Source organism: Micromys minutus (genome assembly GCF_963924665.1).
Source record: "Micromys minutus genome assembly, chromosome: 13".
Classification (NCBI taxonomy): Eukaryota; Metazoa; Chordata; class Mammalia; order Rodentia; family Muridae; genus Micromys; species Micromys minutus.
The window spans coordinates 34,455,970-34,477,397 of record NC_137982.1 but is presented as its reverse complement, the minus strand read 5'-3'; the positions used below and the strand labels follow the sequence as shown (position 1 = coordinate 34,477,397).

General features: G+C 41.1%; 1 protein-coding gene across 4 annotated transcripts in view; it reads left to right on the top strand.

Moving 5' to 3' along the window:
* ITGB6 (integrin subunit beta 6) overlaps positions 1–21,428 on the top strand; it is a 120,840-nt gene that overhangs the window by 53,230 nt on the left and 46,182 nt on the right. For 3 of the 4 annotated variants that reach the window (XM_080927148.1, XM_080927149.1, XM_080927151.1), the window contains 3 exons: positions 8,812–8,977; positions 10,352–10,513; positions 12,479–12,574. In XM_080927148.1, coding sequence (XP_080783274.1) covers positions 8,812–8,977; positions 10,352–10,513; positions 12,479–12,574 — 424 coding nt within the window. The remainder of the gene's footprint in view (positions 1–8,811; positions 8,978–10,351; positions 10,514–12,478; positions 12,575–21,428) is intronic. The other variant, XM_080927150.1, reaches the window with a different exon arrangement.

The following is a 21,428-nucleotide window of genomic DNA, read 5'->3' as shown; positions in this document are numbered from 1 at the left end:
ATTGAGTGCTAATGTCTTATTTGGGGAACTACCTTTTCAAATATTTTAACTAGTTAAAATGTTTAATTGCCTTATTTATATTGTTTTATACAAGTTATTTTATGTGAGTGTTTTATCTGTCTGTGTATCACATATGTTAAGTGCCCTCAGAGTCCAGAAGGCAGTGTCAGAAACCCTGGAACTGGAGCTGCAGATGGTTCTGAGCCACTGTGTGGGTGCTGGTACCTGAACCCGGGTTCTCTGCAAGAGCAATAGTGCTCTTGACTGCTGAGCCACCTCTCTTGCCCCTCTTTATGTATTTTGGATACAAGATCTTTGTCCAATGTATTTCTCAGAAATTTTTTTACCAGTTTCTAGCTTGTATTTTATTATACTGATGATGTCTCTTTTCAAAATTTTGCTGAAGATCAGTATATAATTTTTATTTGTAGTTCAACTTTGTTGTTTCGTTGTTCTGAGAAATTTTGGCCTATTAGTCTAAGGAGATAAAAATTTCTTCTAAATTTTCTTATAGAAAATTTAAGGTTAAAGGTCTTCCATTTGGCCCCTGATCACAACCAAATGAGTTTTTGTATATTGACAATGAAAAACATTGAGATTTACCTTTTGTTTCCATAAAGAAGTAGTTATTCCAGAGCTCTTTGTTCAGCAAGACTTTTTGTGCTGAATTAGCTTGACATCTTTGTGACAATCAGTGGGCCTCATGTGTGTCTAGCAGGCTCTCACTTCTCTTTCATTCATCCCTGACTCTGGCTCATACAACAGCACATGCCTCAGCCTTGATTACAGAAGCATTATAAAAGGAGAAATCAGGACAGTAAACAAGCCCTCCAACTTTGTCCTTCACTTGATTATTCTAGATCTTTTGTATTTCCAGAGATTTTAGAATCAATTTATCAATTTCTCCAAAAAAAATTGTTGAGATTCTGAAAGAGACCTTAATAAAGCAATAGACCAGTCTGGGGAAAGTAGACCTCTTAAATCCAGGAACCTTCAGGTCATATCACATGACACATATCTCTGCTTCTTTGAGTCTTGTTAAATGTCTCTGAGAACCATTTCCTTGTTTTCATTGTAAAAAAACAAAACCAAGAAACAAAACCCAAACTACTCTACCTTCTTCTGTCTCTCTTTACATTCTCTATTCCTTGAGATGTCTTTAAAAATCTCAGTTTTCAATAGTAATTAACCAAAATGCAATTTATTTTGAATGTTCATTTTTGTCCTGAAACCTTTATGCATTTTTTTCTCATTAATTCTAACCTGCGTTTGGAGCCACATCATCTGGGAATAACAATATTCTCTTCTGCAGTAGCCAGTCACCTTTTCATTTTTCTTGCTTTATTCTGTTGGCTAGGATCACCAGTACAATGTGTAACTGATGTGGTGTGAGAGGACAAACCCTGTCATGTCAATGGGATTGTAAGAAAAGTTTCAGTCTCACCTGATGTATACTGTAAGCTAGTGAGCTTTTCAGTTTCATTTATAAGGCAAGAAAGGCTCCTTCTAGCCCTGGTTTGATACATTTCTTCTTTTAATTGTAAGTGGATGCTGAATTTTATTTTCCTAATTTAAGTTTGACTAGAAATTTTACCCTAAATTTTATACTTGCTTACAGAATCATAGGTAGCTAAAAAGGACATTCATGGCTAAAAAAAAAAAAAATCAGGATTCTGTTGTTGGATAGAAAGACACTAGGTAGGACTTTCCGGAACATGAGACATATATATGTCTAGGAAGAGTAAAAATGACTCAAATAGATTCTTTAAAACTGCCAAACAATAACTAATAAAATATGGCTGCTGCCATCAATTATTAGATCCATCTGTAAAGATAAATTTGTTACAAAAACTATCTCATATAGTATAAAAAGTATCCCTTCTGTTTCTGGCCTTTGCATTGGTAAATTGAAGAGCTCTATACCTACCTGAAGTTTTCATATGATTATTTGGCATATCACATATTCTCTTGCAACAAGCTCCAGTGTATTCTACTGGAGGGCAGTTCCATCAGGACCAAGTCCTTGGGTACCATTCCTCCTGTCTCAGGTCAGATAATATGTGGCAACTTTTCATACAATAGAGAAACAATGAGTATAGAATGTTACCAAAGACACAATTAAAATGAACAAAGTCGGATGACTCAGCTAAATTGGTGGGAGCAACATCTTGAACTTGTAAAGAAGCCTACTCCTTAAATAAGCTTCTAGAAAGATTAAAGTGGATTGACTATTTAGCTCTATGTATATATTATTTTGTTTTGTTAGAGACAGAGTCTCATGCTAGAGCCAAGACTGGCCTTGAACTTGCCATGAACCATGGCTGGCCTTAAAATTACAACAACCAACTTGCCTCAGACTAAGTACTGAGATAACTGGTGTGAACAAACATGCTTGGCTTTCGTTCAGGTAGTTTTTCAGTCATTTATTGACTTAAAATATTTTTACAGAGTCTCAAGGAGTATGCAAAGTGCTGAACCATTCCGGGGCGGGGCATCTGAACCCATCCCAGGAAGGACTGAAGTTCTTTAGTGGCCAGGCACCCTGGGTGACAGCATAGGCTGTCAGAATTAGCTCCGGATGAAGCCTTGGCTCATTAAGACCTTCCTAACATGGCCTTAGCTGGGTCATTTCTCCTCTCAAATCATCAGTTTCCCTTTTTAGTAAATTGAGAGTCATGAATCTGATCTTACAGAGTGGTTGTAAGGACTGGGTCAGACCATGAACAGCACTAACATTGCTAAGCTCTCAATAAAGACCAGGTGCCACCTGTAACCAGTGAGCATGTCAGAGGAAACCTGCGTGCCTGCTGTACAGGGTACAGCCCCCAGAGCCCTGAGGGATGAGTATACATTTGGTCTCCTGAAAGGATCTCTGTATCTTGGCTAAAGCTGATTCTTTATTTCTTCCTGGAAAACATTTTCATTTAAGTTGCAAATTGGAAAATACTTCTTACAAAAGAAAAACATTGCAACACTGTGGGGTTTTTTTTTTCCCATTGTATCTCCAAATTCCTCTATCCAACTAGTATCCCACATATAGAGACAAGATGAAAACCCATATTTCTTAACCAAAACAACACTTGTAAGTATAGAATAAAATGTTATTAAGTAGAGAAATGATGAAAAGTAAGAGGAAAGCCTGGAAGAGGTTTCGTAGCACTAATGGCCTCTGCATTTGTCTCTTTCCCCATGTGTAGGGATCATGCTGACTGTAGGTTAGCCAAGAGATTGAATGAGCTCAGAACAAGAACCGTCCCGAAGAAGCATCAAATTTCTTTCTCAGCAGTTCATTACCTGATCTCTAGGGTTTCTTTTTCCACCTAGTGGTCTCCAAACTTTCAAATCTAAGAACTCCTTTATACCCTTAAAAATTAACACCTCTTGGGCCATAAACAGCCAAAACACTTGCCATACACACCTAGCTCAGTTTCTGGATCCTATGGTAGGAAAGACTAGACATACACATATACAACAACAATGAAAAGCAATTAATACCTTCCCCATGTGTGCTATTACATGTTGTTAGCTCCAGCCCTCAGTTGGCTTAGCCAAGAGGACCCCCAAACATAAGGCTAATCTGACCTACAAAAAGAGATTCTGCTTATAGGAATGATGGTGATGATGATGATGATATACCTTTAAGAACGCTTCAGTTTATGTGGGTTATACTTTTTAACAGCAACCTTATCAGAATATAATAAAACAAATAAGCATCAATTTATTGATTTAATATTTATAATAAGAAATACTGCATGTTATTATAGCATGCTTTAATAAACAATAATGTCTCAAAAATTAGCAAGTTTGTTCTCAAATAGAGTGATAGTAGTCTACATATTTGCAAATTTCTAAAGCAGCTAGTTTAATGGAAGGCAACTGGATTGCTATATGGACTTAGGCATTTAATCTATTGCAATGCTTTTGGTAGAATTCCATGAAGACAGCCAAGCCTCACACAGAAGTGAATTCGTCCCCTGATAGCTATTTCCAATGGCTGTGTCTGCTTCTCTACTCACATTAGACTAGGTGACAGGTGACTCTTTCAGTGTAGAATCAGAAACAGTATCGATGAACACCCCTACTGTGTTACACTTCAGTCCTTTGACTGTGGGTGACCCTTACCAGTTGTGATTTTGCAATGTGATACTTCGGTCATTTGTAAACTGTGAATTCACTGAGTTACTTAGATCCTCCAGAATCCATGATATCAAGACTCATGCTTCTTAGTATCACACACCCACCTTATCACATGTGTCTTGAAGGTCTGGAAAATGTTGGGAGTACCAAATGAGTGATTTCTTAATTCAAATATTCTAGTTACCTTGAATGTTGCTGTTCGCAGCAAATGCCAGCATCTGTGTTCTTGGAAATGACAGTCTTCCTTTGTTCATTCTTGAGAACATGTCTGCCAACTATTCAAGTTGGATTAATTCAAGTTTAGCTGTCAATCATTCCTTAAGGTGAAGATGATGCTCTAGGAAAAAGGACCAATTCAGCTCAGTCATACACATCCTTCCTTTCTTATTTCATGGGAGCAGAGATGCTTTATGCAAATTCTCCATGTGCTGAAGAAAAAACATGTATTTGGAGATGCACAGCTAATACAATTAATGATTTGTAATATTTCCTCAAGGACAATCAAGTGAGACTAGCATTTCCTCTTTTATTACGCCCAGTGCTTCCTTAAAACACCCATTAGGGCACTGCGTGGAGCTTGATGCAACTGCTCTAGCATGTCAGAGGCTCCAGCCCCACAATTGCTCTCCTATTGGCAGTGAACCCTCACACAGTAAAGCAGATGGCAGCTATAAAATGCTTAAAGGGATTTTCTGTACCAGGAGGATTCAGCAAAGGTAAATTTGGGAATTTGTAAATATAGTCTTATTTTATCAATATTTATTTTCAAGATTAACAAAATGTAAGTAGCACATCTTTATATTGTGGTTCATAATTGTCCCGATGATCCTTGTGTGTGTGTGTGCGTGCGTGTGTGCACACATGCACACAGGTCTTGTATAAGCAACCTTAGTTGCTCTGTGTTCATGATGACAATGGTCATGTCATATCTAGTAGGCAGCATTTCATGGTGCACCCAAGATTTATTGTTTTTTTATTATATAATATTTTACTTCAAAATATATAGAAACAAGCCATTAATTTATACAATGTTGGTGAGCCACAGAGTAATGGCACCAAGTCAGAGAAGCCACAGAGAGAATCGTATGTCACTTGAATGACAGAAACACAGTCTGAGAGATGCAATGTCCGGTCATAGTACTCTCACTAATATCAGATATTGTCACTTAGTCTAACCTGGCGATACAATTAAGAAATATGCAAGATGCCACCAGATTTTTAGAATGAATTTTCAGCAACAAATGATGATCAAAGCAATTATGAGACAGCTCTCAGCCATTAAAATGTGTTCTTATTCCCTTCCATGTTTGTATACAGCACACAATTTCAGTGAATGTCCATGTTTATATTACATAGAAGCCTTGCTTCTAGCAATACCATTAATCAAAACCATTTTCTGTCCTTGGGTGCATGCTAGTCTGTGGGAAGTGACTTCTGTGGGGACTGACACCGTCTATGCATAGCTCACCTTGCTGCGCTGTTTAGCATTTTTAATCTCTCCTAAGTCTCAGAACAACTAACTCTACCAGATAGATATCATGCATGGTCAGCACTTCCATCTCAAAGAAACCTAGTGCTCAATGATGAAAGAAGAGAATTGAAATTGAATTCTGAACATTATAAATAAGCATCCCGAATGGAAACTCACACTTACTCCAGTGTCTCCACACAGCGGAAATACTAGTCAAACTTTGAATGTCTTGGGAGTCCAGAGCAGAGCAGTACCAAAGCATGTGTGGGCCACATCTATTCAACACTTGCCACGTGTCTTAGTCAGTGTTTCTTTCCTGCACAAAGCATCATGACCAAGAAGCAAGTCGGGGAGGAAAGGGTTTATTCAGCTTACACTTTCACATTGCTGGTCATCACCAAAGGAAGTCAGGACTGGAACTCAAGCAGGTCAGGAAGCAGGAGCTGATGCAGAGGCCATGGAGGGATGTTACTTACTGGCTTGCTCCCCCTGTCTTGCTCAGTTTTCTTTCTTATAGAAGCCCATGGATGGCACCACCCACAATGGGCTGGGACCTCTCTGATTTATCACTTGAGAAAATGCCTTACAGCTGGATCTCATGGAGGCATTTCCTCAACTGAGGATCCTTTCTCTGTAGTAACTCCAACTTGTGTCAAATTGACACAAGACCAGCCAGTACACCATGTTTCCAATCTCATGGCTGCCAGGGGGTGTCTAAAAACCAGCTTTGGTTGAGGAAGTGAAACAAAGATCAGGAGGGGGAGACCTTCTGTGACCAGACCTCTGATTTGGGGATTGATGTCTCAAGATATTGGAGCTGTGCCAGTTAGCACCAACCTTCTACAGTGATCTTGTTTTTACAATTGGGAACAGATTCTGACATGCTTTCTATGCATGTCTACTAACCAAAAGATGATTGTCTTCACAGACATCAACATTCTTGTCTTTATAAGATACCCTGTTATTCACTTCTGTGGACCTCTTGGTTCTCATGACTCACGGAACTTATTGGTGTGCAATATACTGAAAATTACTCCACAAAGAATTAGGTTCCTGTGAAGGTTTTTATTTCAGTTAATATACTGATAAGCACATTTATTTTACATGTATCTCAGTCTAAGGACATCTGGTTTAGTCAATATTGTTGATACATTACCACTGAACTGGAACGTCTGAAGAAAGTTTACTTCTACACAAAGTACATAACACCCTGTTGCACTTAGTAATCCAGCTTTACTGGGAACACAGTATTAGACATGTGAACCATGTCAAACAGTGAAATCATAATAAAAAGCAGGAAAAACAAAGGAAAAGCAAACCAGATGGCACTAACCAGACTACCAATGGGTCACGTGCTTGTCTATGCTCGGTGTGCCTGGACTGAAGGAGAAACAGAACCTCACTTTGCTTGAACTCAGCTGGGAATTCACATAGGGGAACCCTTTGTTTCTTCTCTCTGTTCACATCCGTGCATAAGAAAATGACATACACACTGGGTATAGGCAAGTTATTCAGCTTCCTAGGAGGCTGAGGCAGGAGGATGACATGTTCAACACATGTCTGGGCTTAGTAAGCTAGTAAAACCCTGTCTTTATCAAAGTAACACACACACACACACACACACACACACACACACACACACACTTGGTGATTTGGTGAATTAAAAAACACAGAATCTAAAAATAATGAAGGCCAAGGTCTACCTCCTCGAGTGGATGTGGTAAAAGAAGCCTGCTCTGGTAGATGCACCCGTTCTTGGTGCTGACCGACAACTGTTAGGTCTGGACAGCAGAGGCCAGGGAACTGTGTGGGCGCCACAGTTGTCAATCTGCTGTTCTGAGGCAGCACACTGCATGGATTCCGGGAATTCCTCCTTGCTCTCTCTATTCTTCTATACAAATGGTTAGCAATGCATAGCCAGCATCTGGAAGGCTTGACACACACACACACACACACACACACACACACACACACACACACACACAATGCTAAGGCTGCACTTAGGATTTCAACAGATGATCTGAAGGAGTGCACTACATCTTTCATGTCTACCAGTAATCCTGTAGCCCTCATAGTCCAAAGACAATCTGGGTCTATACCACCGGCTCCATTTTTTTTCTTTCATAGTAAAGCCCAAAGCTAAAAAGGGTTGAATAACTTTTCCAGAGTTCAATGAGCAGCGAGTAAATTGGCTTCCAGACATGAATGTGGCTGAACCCTCTATTAGCTCCCCTCATTTGCAGTCTTTCTTTGATGCAGGTTTTACCCTACCAAGACAGTTTAGTTCTGGGCTGCTCTGCCGTGAAAGTCTATCACTGTGGGGTTGGAAATATTGTTGCCTAGGGTTATGTCAACTTGGTACAGCTAGAGTCATTTTAGAAGAGAAACTCTCAACTGAGAAAATGCCTCCACCAGATAGGTCTATACGTAAGCTCTGTGGTGCATTGTTTTTCCTTGATAATTGATCTGGGAAATCACTTTACCCAGTTCACTGTGTTGGGTACCAATCCTGGGCTGGTAGTTCTGGGTACTTAAGAAAGCCGGCTGAATAAGTTCTGAGGATCAAGCGAGTCAACAGTACTTCTCTATGGCCTCTGCATCATCTTCTGCCTTAGGCTCCTGCCTTGATTCTCTGGGTAATGGTCTACAAGCTATAAGATGAACACAACCCTTCCCTTTCCAAGTAGCTTTTGGTCATTTTATTTTACCACACCAATAGAAATCCTAAGACAAGAACCAAGAGCTTTGCTGTGGCCCATGGTAGACATGGTTGGGAGCAGAGGAGGGAGACACATTCCTCTCTTCCCTGCTACAGGATGACTCATGCTTGTTAAGAAGTCGAGATACCCAAGTACAAAGCAACACAAAGCAGTCGTTATCAAGGAAATGTAACTTATCAGGTAGATTTTGGTTGGGTTGATAGGCAATAGTAAAAACTGATTATGTGCCCTGGAATGAGCGTCTCCTGCCGTCCCAGTCTGATCCAGTGCAAGCCAGGCAAGACAATACACAGCAGCTTCAGATAGATGCTAGTTAATAATCAACAGAGAGACGATAGTAACCTTCGCTGGGAGATTTGCAGCCAAGTCACAGAGCGAGGCCCTTTAGAAAGTTAGTCACTGAAGGAAACGTTCCTAAACTATCAGATCTACCAACTCTGCTAGGTCACATCTGAGATCTCTTTTTCTATATTCCCTTCGCAGTAGTATTCCCTACCACTGCCTGCCTACGTTTGGATTCAAGCACATTTTGTCACTGACTGATGATGCTGAGAGATTCAATGAAATTGTGAGGAGACAGAAGATTTCTGCTAATATTGACACACCTGAAGGTGGATTCGATGCAATCATGCAGGCTGCTGTGTGTAAGGTACGGGGTGGGGGGCAGGGCGGGGGGCAGTGATCCATCCTATTAACATAGGTTTCTGCCTTTATTAGGAAATCTGCTCTGGAAAGCTTAGCTAATTGTCTTTCCTTTGGATACTCTATTTCTACATTTGCTCCTTTACTTAAAAGATAAAATGTCTATTAAATGATGTTATCATGTTGAAGTGGAGGGTTATTTCATATGTCTGATAGTTGAATAATCAAATAAAAGTGTCCTAGTATAAGAAAATATTGGCTCAATTTTTAGATTGGCTGTTTGTAAATTAACTAATCTGATTGGTTTATTATTAAACCAATTAATAAACAAATTTAAAATTAGTGTATAACACATAATTATATACCTTGCTTTTTTCACCCTCTCTCTCTCTCTCTTTTTTTAATGGTGTGGGGCCTTGTACGTGCTAGGCAAACAGTATAGGAACTCTACCAATGAGCTACCTTGGCTGTTAGAGGCTGAGTTTGATTATACAGCTCAGGATAAGAATCTATTATTTTGAGCTCATAAAATCGGGATCATAGGTCGCAGTACCCATATAGCACTGCCAGGACTCAGTTCTCTCTTCACTATTTGAGGAGCACCAACGAGAATGATTGTCCATCTAGACATTAGTCCTTCATGGGAAATACCAGGAGATAGACAAGGCTGAAGCTCCAAGAGGCAGAAGGGTCAAGGAGTCAGAGGAGGAAGGAAAAGAATAGGTATGCCAGGACAGCCAGGATGACGTTTTGCTCAAATGCTTCCTGGACTTATATTAGTTCTGGGAGATTGCTGCTAAAAACACAGATTGCGGCCATCTCAGCGGGCAGGACCCCGGGGCCATTTCAATCAGCAGTTCTTGTACTTGTGTTAGATTTATAATTTTTAGGTGACATCGTTAGAAATACATGCCTAAATGTTGGGTGACATTTTAATGAAACAGACTTCCGTTGTAACCAATTTGCATTGCATTTAGTTTGAATTTGCAATGACTCTGACCTTCCTCGCTACCTCGTCTTATTTTTACTTATTTTTTTTTCCTCAGGAAGTGAGAGCTGAACAGCTAAGATCAATGCTAGAATTTGAAGTAAACCCAACACTGCTTGTATGGAACTACTTTTTGTGATGCAAAAGGGAGAGAGAGAGAGAGAGAGAGAGAGAGAGAGAGAGAGAGAGAGAGAGAGAGAGAGAGAGAGAAAGCCTAGGAAAAAGCAAACACTAGGGGATTTCATGTCTCTAATAAACTATATGTTCTTCCCAGAGAGAAAGGCTAGAATAGACTCCCCAGGCATTGCTCAGAATCCAAAAGGGAGACACTTTACAATCCTCAGTTTGGGCCCACCCATTTCCTTATAACCGGTGGCTTCCCTCTCACCCTAGGAAAAGATCGGCTGGCGCAACGACTCCCTCCACCTCCTGGTTTTTGTGAGTGATGCTGATTCTCACTTTGGAATGGACAGCAAGCTGGCAGGCATTGTCATTCCCAATGATGGGCTCTGTCACTTGGACAACAGGAATGAATACTCCATGTCAACTGTCTTGGTAAGTAACCTTCAGTGCCTTCAGCTTTCCCAGTCACAAGTAGACTCACATGGCGACCGCAGCTATAAAGCCATATGTAATGGCTCATGCTTGATAAAAGTGGCATATTAGCTTCTCCTTTAGGAGGTAGATATTGCTTTCTTTCACCTCACTAGGTTGGTGGTAGGCATATGATAAGAGTCTTAACCCTCTATGGCACAGGTAAGCCCAGATCCTCCTTAGCTTCTCAGAGATCCCAAGGCCAACAACAAGCAGTACAGGTAACTCTCTATTCTCAACCACAGCCCAGGTCAGCACAGTACCACCAAGGGCTTTTTGAGCATTGTCATGTCTTTGGTCATGCCGCGCCCACAGTGCTCTGCTTGGAACAGCTAATCAAGAACTCCTTGGTCGGTGCTTATTAATGCGTAGCTTTTTTTCTGTGATTGAAAAATGCTGGTAACATTTTTAGAAAAGAAAAACTTGACCGTTGTTAAACAAAGTAAAACTTTTAGAGGTCTTTGCCCCAACTGGTCTCATCTGATCTTCAATGGGTCTCTGTGTCCAACGGCTGTTACTATTAATAGAGCATGAGACTACTGTGCTTATAAATGTCCTTCTCTGAAAATCCCAAGGAGCCCACTTTGACCTCCTCTAGATCCCAAAGCAGTAACTCCTCATTTTGCCTATGTTCATGGATGTCTCCATGCCCATTTCTGTAGTGTCGATGGGCTCATTCCTCCTCGGAGCCTGCACTGGGTCCTTATCTTTGTTTCCTGGCAGCTCAGTGGGTTCTGAGCTGTATGAGGTAGAAGTAAAAAGCATCAGGGCTGGAGAGATGGCTCAGCAGTTAAGATGTGAGTTCAGTTTCCAACCAACTGACTGTAACTCCATGGGATCCAACACTCTCATACAGACATAAATAAAGAAAAACAAATCATTAGAAAAATAAAAAAAATCTAAATGAGATTTTAAAAAATGCATTCACAGCCTGAGTCACAGTCGGGAAGTTCCCCTGGGTAATTTAGAAAGAGAAACCCCTTTTGCTCAACCTGAACCTTGTACCTAATGATAGTCCCAGACAAAAAGACTCATGCAGTCCTGAGATTGTAACGATGCCCTGTCTCCTTGAACAGAAGGCTTCTGTATCAGTGATCCCCCCATTTGACAGATGACAGTTTATGCCCATATCCTAGTTTAATTGGCCACAGGCCCCTCCTTCCTCTTTGCTTCTTCGTTGTGCGTTATCCACTGGAATGATAGGAGAGGCAAGTGTGTTTCATCTTTTCTAGACTTGGGAAATAAACTCCTCAATAAATTTGAGAATGAATAATGTCTTTTCTTTTTTTAAAATTATTTACATTGCTTGGGAATAAATGTGTCCATGCCAGAAGGACAAATTGTTTTCAGTAAGGCTGTGTTTAAAAAAAATAAAAAAGATTGTAGGTTCTATACCACCAATTTATGACATTGCAAAGGTAGTAAAACTAACCCCAAGAACTGGCGGAGGGCTGTCTCAGATCAGACAGTCATAGGGATTAGAGTGTGTTATTTATCAGCACTTCATCCTGTCCTCAGCCTTCATGTCACCAAATCCAATTCCAGTAAGAATTACAAGAGCCACCTCAGTCACATGCATCATAGTCTACCCACCCGCCCTCCGGCCTTACATTCCTACCTGCTGCTGAGTGGCACTCTGGGAAGGTAATGTGGCTCAGTAGAAGTCTTGAAATAAATTCTAAGGGGCCTGCTTAGGAGTAAGATGGCATGGTGTGGCATACTGCCAATCTGCTCTTAGGACTTGCCTGAACTTACAAGTGTCAGGACCATTCCTGCGATAAGTGAATGACAGCAGTAATGTGTGTTTCCTTAGAATGGCGGAAAGCAAGCCTGTGAATATCGACTTTCTCGAGCTGTGAAAGGAACATTTTTTCAAATTTCTACCTTCTTTTGTTACGGTATTTTAAATCTCAGTTTCGATTTTAGGAATATCCAACTATTGGCCAACTCATTGATAAACTGGTACAAAACAACATGCTATTGATCTTTGCGGTCACCCAAGAACAAGTCCATCTGTATGAGGTAAGCAAGGAGAGCGTGCACCATGAAACTCTTCCAGTAACTTCTGTGACTCTAAGTGCATTCATTCACTGCTTAAATTTTAGACAGAGAGAGAGAGAAGGAGGAAGGGAGGGAGAGAAGGAGGGAGGGAGGGAGAGAGAGAGAGAGAGAGAGAGAGAGAGAGAGAGAGAGAGAGAAGGAGGGAGAGAGGGAGGGAGGAAGAGAGAAAAAGAGAGATAGAGAGAGGGAGGGAGGAAGAGAGAAAAAGAGAGATAGAGAGAGAGGGAGGGAGGGAGGGAGGAAGAGAGAGAGAGAAAGGGAGGGAGGGAGAGAGGGAGGGAGGAAGAGAGAAAAAGAGAGATAGAGAGAGGGAGGGAGGGAGGGACGGAGGGAGAGAGAGAGAACGATATATATATATATATATATATATATATATATATATATATATATATATATATATATATATAGAGAGAGAGAGAGAGAGAGAGAGAGAGAGAGAACAGATGAATGGGGGGAATCACCCACTGGCATTCAAACAAGCATTTTGTCTAGCAAAGGGTTAACAGAACTGGGTCACTGTTTGAGGGTAGTGACTAAATATTTGCAAACTTAGAAAGACTCAAGCTTCTGAGAAGTGGAAAGTTAAAAGTAAAATAGTTATTAATTGGGACCAAAAATATAATCACCCCCCCCACCCAATGTAATTGTGTTTGTAGTTTGGGTATTTGGTGTGGGGAGTACCATTGTGGGGTAAAAGGACTTTCATTAGGTTAAATGATGCTTACAGACCGCCATATAAATTGTTGAGCACCTATGCAAATCTAAGATTTCTGTGGGTCACTTTACAACCTAAGAGAAACAAGATTTCAACTGTTGTGAGCTGAGATAACTGGGTGAGGATAACAGAGTTGCAGCTCGGAGAAAGGCCCAGACTTCAGAGATGCAGGCATTAGATGGTGCTTTCTATGCAAAAGTCTCAGCTTCGCCTAAATTCAGACTCTGATTTCCCATTCCTTTTGAAAGGGCCTCTTAATGTGCTTGGTGGCTGTGCAGGGCAAACTCCCATTCTTTCCCAGAGGCTTTGATGAAGTGTGCTCACTAGTCAAAGTGGCACAGCTCGTGAACTTGCATCAGGTCCAGTGGAAAGGATCCAGGAGGAGATGTTATCTTGGGTTTTCAGTGAGTAGAGGGTATTGTCCCAGGTGAGGTGCCTTCTCTCCAGACTCACCAAGTCTTGCAATCAAGCTCCATCCTCTACACTTTCGTTTCTCCATTCACCTGATCTGGGCTTTTTTCTTAAGTCTCTTTAGTATATGATACTGGTTTCCACCGGTTTTAAGTAGTAGAGTTGCATTAAGATGGATTATTAAATACCCTCAGTACAATAGTGAGTCTATCCTGCCTTTTATCCCGAAAGCTAATGTTCGAGGACCCAGTAGGTCACAACACCTCCTCCCCAGTAGGGCTGTGGCTTAGAAGCTGGAGGGCGAGCTGCAGAACTTGCCTTCAAAAGTGAGTCTGGGGACTATGACTGATGATCATGAACATAAACTCCCATTCTTCATGTTGGCAATAGTCTTTAAGATTCACAACATTTAGACGCTCTCCCCCACCCCTGTCCACCATGAAGAAGACAAAGGAGGAAGAAAAATAACTGTGTGGCTAAATGGAATCTGTTGCATTCAAGTTAGTTGCACATGGTCCCTGGGCTGCAGAAGAAATGATCATTTCCAAGGAAAACAACAGATTATAGCTGCCTCTAATATAACAGCAGGACATTTGTTTTGTCTGCCTACTAATCTCATTAGGAGAAGAATTTATGTTCTGTCATGATCTGTGGTCTTGGCCATCAGGGCGCCACTAAATTCAAAGGGACACTTTCAGGGAGCCAAGGCTCAGCAGCCCAGGTCAGCTTCCCACTCTGTGACTGTGTCCCATTGTTCTATTTTCCTTCTGATGGTTCATCGTGCCATCTGCATTAGAGGGCCAGGAGGCAGTTTGGTCTGCAGATAATGACAGCCACATGTACTGACCCGAAGGTCCCACATGGCATGAAAATTCGATCTGTTGTTTTATTGATGATGAAAACAGAAAACAGACCAATAATGGCCTGTGTTGCTTTTCAATTTAAAACTCTTAGAACACGCGTTATGTGTGCTGGAGGCCGGGGCTACACAGCCTGTGCGTTGGCTGTGAAGTAAAGACCATAAGGACCAAAGAATCACTGAAAAATAAAGCCAGCGTTGGGATAAATTAAGGAGCCAAGTGATGGAAATTCCAGAAGGCAAATAATTTGCTTGAGTTATGCACCAAGGGTAGTTCTAGGCCGGCACAGTCCACAGAGGATGTCTGAAGTTCAATGGCAGCTCTGCCTTGCAGCCAGTAAGATTTATGTTGCCCACTCATGGAACTCAGGAGAGCATGGCTGTTGTTTCAGTGAGCTGGGTAGGAGGCTCTGGGTGGCACAGGTATGGGGGGAGGTGTGCTCTGTTGGAGGGAGCTGAGAAAACAAAGGAAGGGATTCAGTAAGCACTTTCCCTTCAGTTCAGCATGACTGCATATACACCCCAGACTCCAGCAAACAGACAATTAGGAACAAACTTATTATTATAAATAGCTTCTTGTTTGTCCAATTACAGGGTCCAAGAGATAATGATAGATAATTGGCTGAGCACTAGGTACTATATTATATCCAAGGACTAAATGCTATTTAAAATCAAGATTCGATTACCCAAGCTAAAAAGAAAAACAGGTTTATATTTCAGTCTGTTGTTTTTGAATGCTCACTCTTATTTTACATTAAGATAGCACTAGACTTAAGCCTTAACGTCAAACTGTCTACATTGAAGGGTCTTTCCTCCTTAGTGAGAAACTATCACTATAGATCAGTATTTTTTTTAAACAACTTTATTTTACAAAACAAAGATAAATGTACAGATTTTAAACATTTTTTGCTTAAAATTATACATTTTTGTCAGTACTGTTTTTTCAGACATTAAAATAATTTTTACATAAAACCATGTGAATATATTTTTTTAGTCAGTACTTGATTTTTTTCAAGGGCTTGACAGTATGCATTGAAAACCTAATAGTTACAATAAGCATAAAGTACATGCAAAACAAAACGCAACATGGAAATAGTCAAAGTCTTCTTGTTTTGCAAATATATGTATATTTTTTTGTTTTCTTTATTTCTTGGACTTCATACAGTCTGTGAGTTGTTTCTGGGGCAGTGCAAGCCTCTGGGGTTAGCATCCCACTATCAGTGACTGCATATTATGTCTGTTCTTTTGTGACTGGGTTATCTCACTCAGGATGATCTTCTCTAGATGCAGCCATTTTCTTAAGAATTTGGTTAAGTCATTGTTTCTGGTGGCTGAGTAGTATTCCATTGTGTATATGTACCACAATTTTTGTATCCATTCATCTTCTGAAGGACATCTGGGTTCCTTCCAGCTTCTGGCTATTATAAATAGAGCTGCTATGAACATTGTGGTGCATATATCTTTGTTGTGTATTAAAGTGTCTCTGGGGTATATGCCCAGAAGTGGAATAGCTGGGTCTTCAGGTAGTACTATATCCAATTTTCTGAGGTATCGCCAGACAGATTTCCAGAGTGGTTGTATTAGCTTGCAACCCCACCAACAGTGGAGAAGTGTTCCTCTTTCTCCACAGCCTTGCCAGCATCTGCTGTCATCTGAGTTTTGGATCTTGGCCAATCTGACTGGAGTGAGGTGGAATCTTAGGGTTGTTTTGATTTGCATTTCCCTGATGGCTAAGGATGTCGAGCACTTCCTCAGATGTTTCTCGGCCATTCGGTGTTCCTCAACTGAAAATGATTTGTTTAGCTCTGTACCCCATTTTTTAATAGGGTTATTTGATTCTCTGGTGTCTAGCTTTTTGAGTTCCTTGTACACCTTGGATATTAGGCCTCTATCTGATGTGGTGTTGGTAAAGATCTTTTCCCATTCTGTTGGTTGCCGTTTTGTTTTCTTGACGATGTCCTTAGCCTTACAGAAACTTTGCAATCTCATTAAGTCCCATTTGTTAATCTTTGACCTTAGAGCTTGAGCCATTGGTGTTTTGTTCAGGAAATTTTCTCCTGTACCTATGTGTTCTAAGGTTTTCCCTACTTTCTCATCTAATAGTTTCAGTGTATCTGGTTTAATGTGGAGGTCTTTGATCCACTTACACTTGAGCTTTGTACAAGGAGATAAGAACGGGTCTATTTTCATTCTTTTGCATGCTGAGTGCCAGTTGGACCAGCACCATTTGTTGAATAGGCTGTCCTTTTTCCATTGAATGTTTACTGCTCCTTTGTCAAAAATCAGGTGACCATATACATGAGGGCTCATTTCTGGATCTTCTATTCTATTCCATTGATCCACATGCCTATTTCTGTACCAGTACCATGCAGTTTTCAGCACAATTGCCTTGTAATATAGCTTGAGGTCAGGGATGGTGATTCCCGCAGCTGTTTTTTTGTTGTTGAGGATGGATTTCGCTATTCTAGGTCTTTTGTTATTCCATATGAAATTGCACATTGATCTTTCCAATTCCATGAAGAACTGGGTTGGAATTTTGATGGGGATTGCATTGAATCTGTAGATTGCTTTTGGTAGAATGGCCATTTTTAAGATGTTGATTTTTCCAATCCATGAGCATGGGAGATCTTTCCATTTTCTGAGATCCTCCTCAATTTCTTTCTTTAGAGGTTTGAAGTTCTTGTCATACAGGTCCTTCACTTGCTTAGTTAGAGTCACACCAAGGTATTTCATAGTTTTTGTAACGATTGTGAAGGGTACGTTTTCCCTAATTTCTTTCTCCACATGTTTGTCCTTTGAGTACAGGAAGGCTACTGATTTGTCTGAGTTAATTTTGTATCCAGCCACTTTGCTGAACTTGTTTATCAGCTGTAGGAGTTCTCTGGTGGAATTTTTGGGGTCACTCAAGTACACTATCATGTCATCGGCAAAGAGTGATGTTTTTATCTCTTCCTTTCCGATTTGTATCCCCTTGATCTCCTTTTGCTGTCTAATTGCTCCAGCCAGGACTTCCAGTACTATGTTGAATAGGTAGGGGGAGAGTGGGCAGCCTTGTCGAGTCCCTGATTTTAGTGGGATTGCTTCAAGTTTCTCGCCATTAAGTTTGATGTTGGCTGTTGGTTTGCTGTATATTGCTTTTATTATGTTTAAGTATGGGCCTTGGATTCCTGTTCTTTCCAGGACTTTTAACATGAAGGGGTGTTGGATTTTGTCGAATGCTTTCTCAGCGTCTAGTGAGATGACCATGTGATTTTGGTCTTTGAGTTTGTTTATATGGTGGATTACGTTGATGGATTTCCTTATGTTAAACCATCCCTGCATCCCAGGGATGAAGCCTACTTGGTCATGATGAATGATGGTTTTGATGTGTTCTTGGATTCGGTTTGCAAGGATTTTGTTGAGTATTTTTGCATCAATGTTCATAAGTGAGATTGGTCTGAAGTTCTCTTTTCTTGTAGGGTCTTTGTGTGGTTTAGGTACGAGGGTTATTGTAGCCTCAAAAAATGAGTTGGGTAATATTCCATCTGATTCTATCTTTTGGAATAGTTTGGATCAGTATTTTTAAGACACCATCAAATCACGTTACTAATTGCTGCATGTTCTTTGCAAGGCGTTACAATGTCTATGTATCTTCAAAATGTCTACAGCTATTTGGGAGGATAGAGGTATTGAAGGACTAGCAGCAATGACAGTTCCAGGAGCTAGTGTTTATGGTAGGCTACTCAGGCCGTACGTCTATCTATAGCAGACATCTCCAGTTCAGCCAGTCTACAGCCTCCTTCACTGATGCCCTGTGGTTACTAGACCAGAATAACATGTCTAAAGCATGGCCACAAAGGTAGAAACCGCTCCTCACACCTTCAGAGACCCCCTCCCTTAGAGACAGAGAGCTCTTAGTTACTAGACCTATGAAGAATAGTGTCTGTATGACTTTCTGTTTAGGCCAAGTCCCAATGAAGTTGTTAAATAAATATTAAAATGCAATAAAAGCACCCCCCCTTTTTTTTCTAAAATTGGGCTAAATGTTCTGAGTGGGAACTTGTGTCTATTGATGTGACAAATACTTGTCAGGGTTTAGGAAGCCTGGGCACATAGAGCAGGTGTAGGCTCCTGACTATCGGTAGGATGCTTTGCAGCCTAAGGTGTCCCCTTATCTGGACCCAGATGGCACCAGAGAGGAAAACAGTGCCATCCCATCTGTCTCAGGACAGACCGGCTGGAGAAGCTCCACAGTCTCCCTTCTCACTGGGCCACAGCACAAAGACTCCCTGAGCAATTATCCCTAAGCACACATCTGATGAAATAGCAAGTCTGAGGAGCTGCCGCGACATGTTGCAAGTGATGTGGTCTTGCATGGCTCAGGATGGTCACACCTTGTCCATAAGTGTCCGTGTTTCAGAAATCAATAATCCTGGCTTTCTTTCTTCCTTTTCTCCTTGGACTATTCTTTGAGCTAGCCACTGTAACAAGGGAGCATCGGGGGGGGTATGGAGAACTAGGGGGAGACACAATAAAAATTGGACCTCCTTGCTGTTCATTAACTGGTTCAATTATGGTTTTGTTTTCTAATGTTCTTGTTGGAGAAGATCAAAACAGTTTCAGTTCAATACCAATCTCTTGATCTCTCTGGCCTCAGTATTTATAAAATAAAAAGACTAGGCCGGATGACCTCCCTTTTAAACAGTGACCAGCCCTGGTGCTGGCCATGAATTCTGATGATCTCCACACAGATAGCAAGTGTGGCTGATCTTAAGACCCACTCTAAAAAGTTCACCCCCATCTCAGTCTCAGGCTATCCCAAACTTGGGATTTTAATGCAAATAAAATCATCTGGCATAAAAGGCAATTTTGCGATTATGTGAGATCACCATGGAGCTAATAAATTGCTCTCGATTCGAGTGTAATAGGGAAGATTTTTGATTTCTCCTTAATTGATGGTATCTAGGAACAAAGCCCTAGGAGAGCCAGCTGCCTACACTTTTCTTACTAACTGGAACATTCTTCAGAGAGGGAGGGTTTGGAAATAAAACTCATGTCCTCAGAAGAGTGGGCATCTACCGAATAAGGCTAACTAGTAAGTCTCAACTCTGCCCAACCATCAGTAGTCAATGTGAACTAAGACATAGGACTTTTCTCTTACGGATCCAAAGGCTTGTACTCCAAACCATTACCTAAGAAAAAAGAAAGACATGAGTTTTAAATAGAGTCTTCATGACAGTCCCTTTGTAGGTCCTCTCATTCACGAATAGGAGATCTTGTCACTACACGGGCTGAATGTTTGAAAACTAGAGTAATGCTGAGGATGTCTAGGGTATCCCTGGGCAATGATGCTGTCGATTACATCATCTGTCACCAACTCACTCAGTCATCAACTGTCTCTTGAGCATCTCCTTGGAGACCAGCCAGAGTACGACCACAAGAAAAAGGTACAATGTCTGCCTCAGGAAGTCTGGAGCGTCATTAACAGACTCGTAAATCAGTTATTAACCCACAAAAATAAGATGAGAACATGGTAGAGACCCAGGACGAGGAGGAGTGGTGCTCTTTGACAGAACTTTACTAGTGACTTTTTATTATTTATTTATTTATTTATTAGTCAGTCGGTGTTCATAGCAGATTATTTGACAATCATAAAACTGGTTTTGATGCCAACAGTAGCACAGTAGTAGCATACCATGCCTTTTCCCTGGTGGGGGCAAAAGCTGAGGCCTGGTGATGGCATACAGCCATGACCACGGTGACGTTGAGGACAATGAGTGGCCACCTGGACACTGCGAGTATCATATTCACCTTATCATTTCCTCTCCATCTATCACCAAAGATTAGGGAAGCCAGTTGTAGGTGACAGAATTTCGACCTGGAAAATCAGAGTCTGTCGCTGCAACTGTTGGGAGGAGTCACAGTTCACCCTGCACCCAGGCAGGAGTATTGGCAGAGCACAGCAGGTCCTGAAGACAAGACTGCCAGTCAACAGCCCCTCACCACTAAATTTAAGCTGCCCTGAACCTGAGGAACCAGCAGAGGTGCTCTTTAAATGACCATCCATCAAGGCCAGCAGTCTTTGACCCAAGGTCCTTTAGTGTTACCGTTAATTTGGGTGAATGAAGCAAGTTAAGACTGTATAGACTTGACAGGAACCCTGTGAATCTTCCCTGTGATGGAAAGAGGCCACATAGCCAGGAAGTATGATGTCACTGGGCTGCCATCTAAACCTATTTTCCCAACTAGGATTTTCATTATCTCTGGGTTCCAATGAAAGAGATAACATGAAGACAGGGGTCTACAAAGGCTATGGGTCTGTTAAATTTACTAATTTAAGCATAGCAAGAAGCAGGGTATGCATCGAACAGCAGCATGCCCACTGCTAAGTTTTCCCCAGTCTAATAATGTCTCCCTCTGAAGAAGGCAAGCATCTCAGGTGCAATCGTCCACTGACTGACCTCACATTTGTGGTCTCTGCCTTCCTTTCTGTGAGGCAACCGGGATCCTGAACAGAGCATTCATCATTCTTACGCTTGTTTTTACGCTATTAAAATACTGGCGCATCCATAACTGATTCTGTGCTAATGACATGCCAGCACATTTCACTGCTCACATTTAATTTCTCCCATCTTCCTTTCACTTGATTGAAGAACTGAACTCAATGACCTGCAAGATTTAACAGCCAATGATTGATCCTGGGAAGGGAAGAAGGAATTCTAATAGCTTTAGGGGGCAGAGAGGTATTCTTCTTATACTTTCATATGGCAGTAAAAAAGCATGTATGACATAAACTCTTATTTTAATTCATTTTCAGTGCATACCTTTGTGGCCTTAAGTGTACTGGCCTT